General features: G+C 27.2%; 1 protein-coding gene across 1 annotated transcript; it reads right to left on the reverse strand.

Moving 5' to 3' along the window:
* Window positions 1-213: 213 nt before the first annotated feature.
* On the reverse strand, window positions 214-1,333 carry LOC105948944 (multicystatin-like). Its single transcript, XM_012972205.2, has 2 exons — window positions 976-1,333; window positions 214-518 (listed from the first exon to the last, which is right to left on the reverse strand). The coding sequence occupies exons 1-2, from the start codon at window positions 1,331-1,333 to the stop codon at window positions 214-216; spliced, it is 663 nt and encodes a 220-aa protein (XP_012827659.2).
* Window positions 1,334-2,175: the final 842 nt, after the last annotated feature.

Consider the following 2,175-nt stretch of genomic DNA (forward strand, 5'->3'; position numbering starts at 1 on the left):
TACCCTACTAATTATAATTAAATAATTTCCTCAAATGACGACTATCTTGGTTAAGATTCGAGTAAATAATATTTTAGTCATGTGCATTGAACGCGCTAGTTCATTGTTATTATCAGAAATCGTAAACCTTAAAAATTAATTTTCTTCTACAAAGATATATAATTATATTATCCAATGTAGATATATGTATTAATAATAAGAAGACACTATTAATTATCTACAAATCCAAACCGACCTTGATAATCTTTTAAAGGATTCGAGTATCAAGTCTTCAAATTTAAACACTGGTTCAAAAACCGCTGCTTCATACTTTACGGGGTAAGCGCTGCTATCTTTAGCTGAGATCACTAGATGGTATATAACGCCTCCAACCAAATGCTCTTTTCCCTTGATGACATCTACGAAGTGTAAGGTTGTATTTGTCTGCTTATTATACTCTTTCACTGCAAATTTGGCGATCGACACCACTTTGGGATCTTTCAAGTCCTTGATCGGCCAGACACCACCAACCATATAATCTGTTTTATTCAGAATAATAAAAAAAAAAAAAACAAAAAGGAAAAAAAAAGTATACAAATGAAAATGAGTGTGATATAGGCATTATTTTATTGGTCAATACTTTTTATGACCATTTTATTGTATATTAATGACAAAATTAAAAACTTATAATTATTTATTGTAAATATGTCAGCTACTATATACAATAATTGACATGCATTAGGATAGTATAGTATCGGCAAACTCATTAAAATTCTAATTACAATAATAAACACTGAATTATTAGTTAAATAATTTAAATAATAATAAAGTCAAATACGAAAGGAAATTTTATTCTAAAACCCTAATATTATCAAAATGAACAGAATAAACGTCCATATTTTAATTAATCTACAAACTAGCAACTCATTTTACGTAACATATGTATCTTATCAACCGATATAGATAGATATAAAATAACTTGAATTTAAAATTTACCGTCGTCCATGAAGAAGTGACTGAGTTCCATGGAATTATTTTTCAATATTGGCCTGTAAAAAACAGATGCACTATAGTTTTTGGGATGGGCAATGCTGTTATCTTTAGCTGAGATTACTAAACGAAATCTATAAGTGCATTTCTCTTTCATCACTCCGTAAGTTCCATCGATCACATTTACAAAGTGCAAGGTTGTATTAGCCTCCTTATTATGTTGAGCCACTGCAAATTTTGCGACGAGTACCACTATTGTGCCTTTTAGGTCCCAGATCGGCCAAACTGACACACCAGCAGCAGCAGATGTTTCTACCAAAATCAACAAGAATGCAAGTAAAACTAAACAAGAGATAGGTGCCATGCTTGATGGTAAAATTTTATATGATCTTTCTATTTTATATACTGGTGCCAAAAATTTGAAATTAATAGTTATTTACTATAATAAGTTGCAGATTAAACTAAACTTAAATTAATACTTATCCTTTTGACTAAATGGACTATTAGTGAGAATCCCCTCTAACATTTTTTTTTAATAAGGATGAGTCTAACCCCTTTTCATTTATTAGTGGTAGATCTAATTTTTCCTTTCTTTAAAAATTTACCTTTCCACTATTCACTACACATTACCTACTATTTTGGTACCATTTTCATTTTTTTTAGATATAATTTTAATTTTTGTATTTATTTATTTAAAATAAATAAAAAAATCAAGAATTTCGTTTTTAATATTTTTACAAATTAATTTTTTTTCAATTTTTTTTAATTCTCAATTTCACTTTTCATAATCGAAATTTTCAAAATCAACTATAATATTTCCGAAATCAACTACAATTTCATTTTTTTTTAAATTTCACTCTCTCTATCTCTCTCTCTTTTTTATTTATTTTAATTTTCAGGTTCTTTTTTTGGCTTTTTTCCATAATTAGCTACAAAATATTGAAATCGACTATTTTTTTTTTTCCTGAGAATCAACTATAATAAAACTGTAAAACAACTAAAAAATAGTGGTTTTTAATAGCGGGTTTGCCGAAAAAATAAAATCAACTATAAATTAACAAAATCAACTATAAAAAATTAAAATCAACTATAAAAAATTGTCGAAAGCAACTACAAAAAATCGAAAACAACTACAAAATTATAAAAAACAACTAAAAAATTTCGAAATCGACTATAAATTGTCAAGATCAACTACAAACAAAACAC

The sequence above is a fragment of the Erythranthe guttata genome, chromosome 9, assembly GCF_056151865.1.
Source record: "Erythranthe guttata isolate IM_541 chromosome 9, IM_541, whole genome shotgun sequence".
NCBI lineage: Eukaryota > Viridiplantae > Streptophyta > Magnoliopsida > Lamiales > Phrymaceae > Erythranthe > Erythranthe guttata.

Coding starts and splice junctions, on each gene's coding strand:
- LOC105948944 (XM_012972205.2), bottom strand. CDS start 1,333: ATGGCACCTATCTCTTGTTTAGTTTTACTTGCATTCTTGTTGATTTTG. Junction 519..975: donor TCACTTCTTCATGGACGACG/GTAAATTTTAAA, acceptor TGAATAAAACAG/ATTATATGGTTGGTGGTGTC.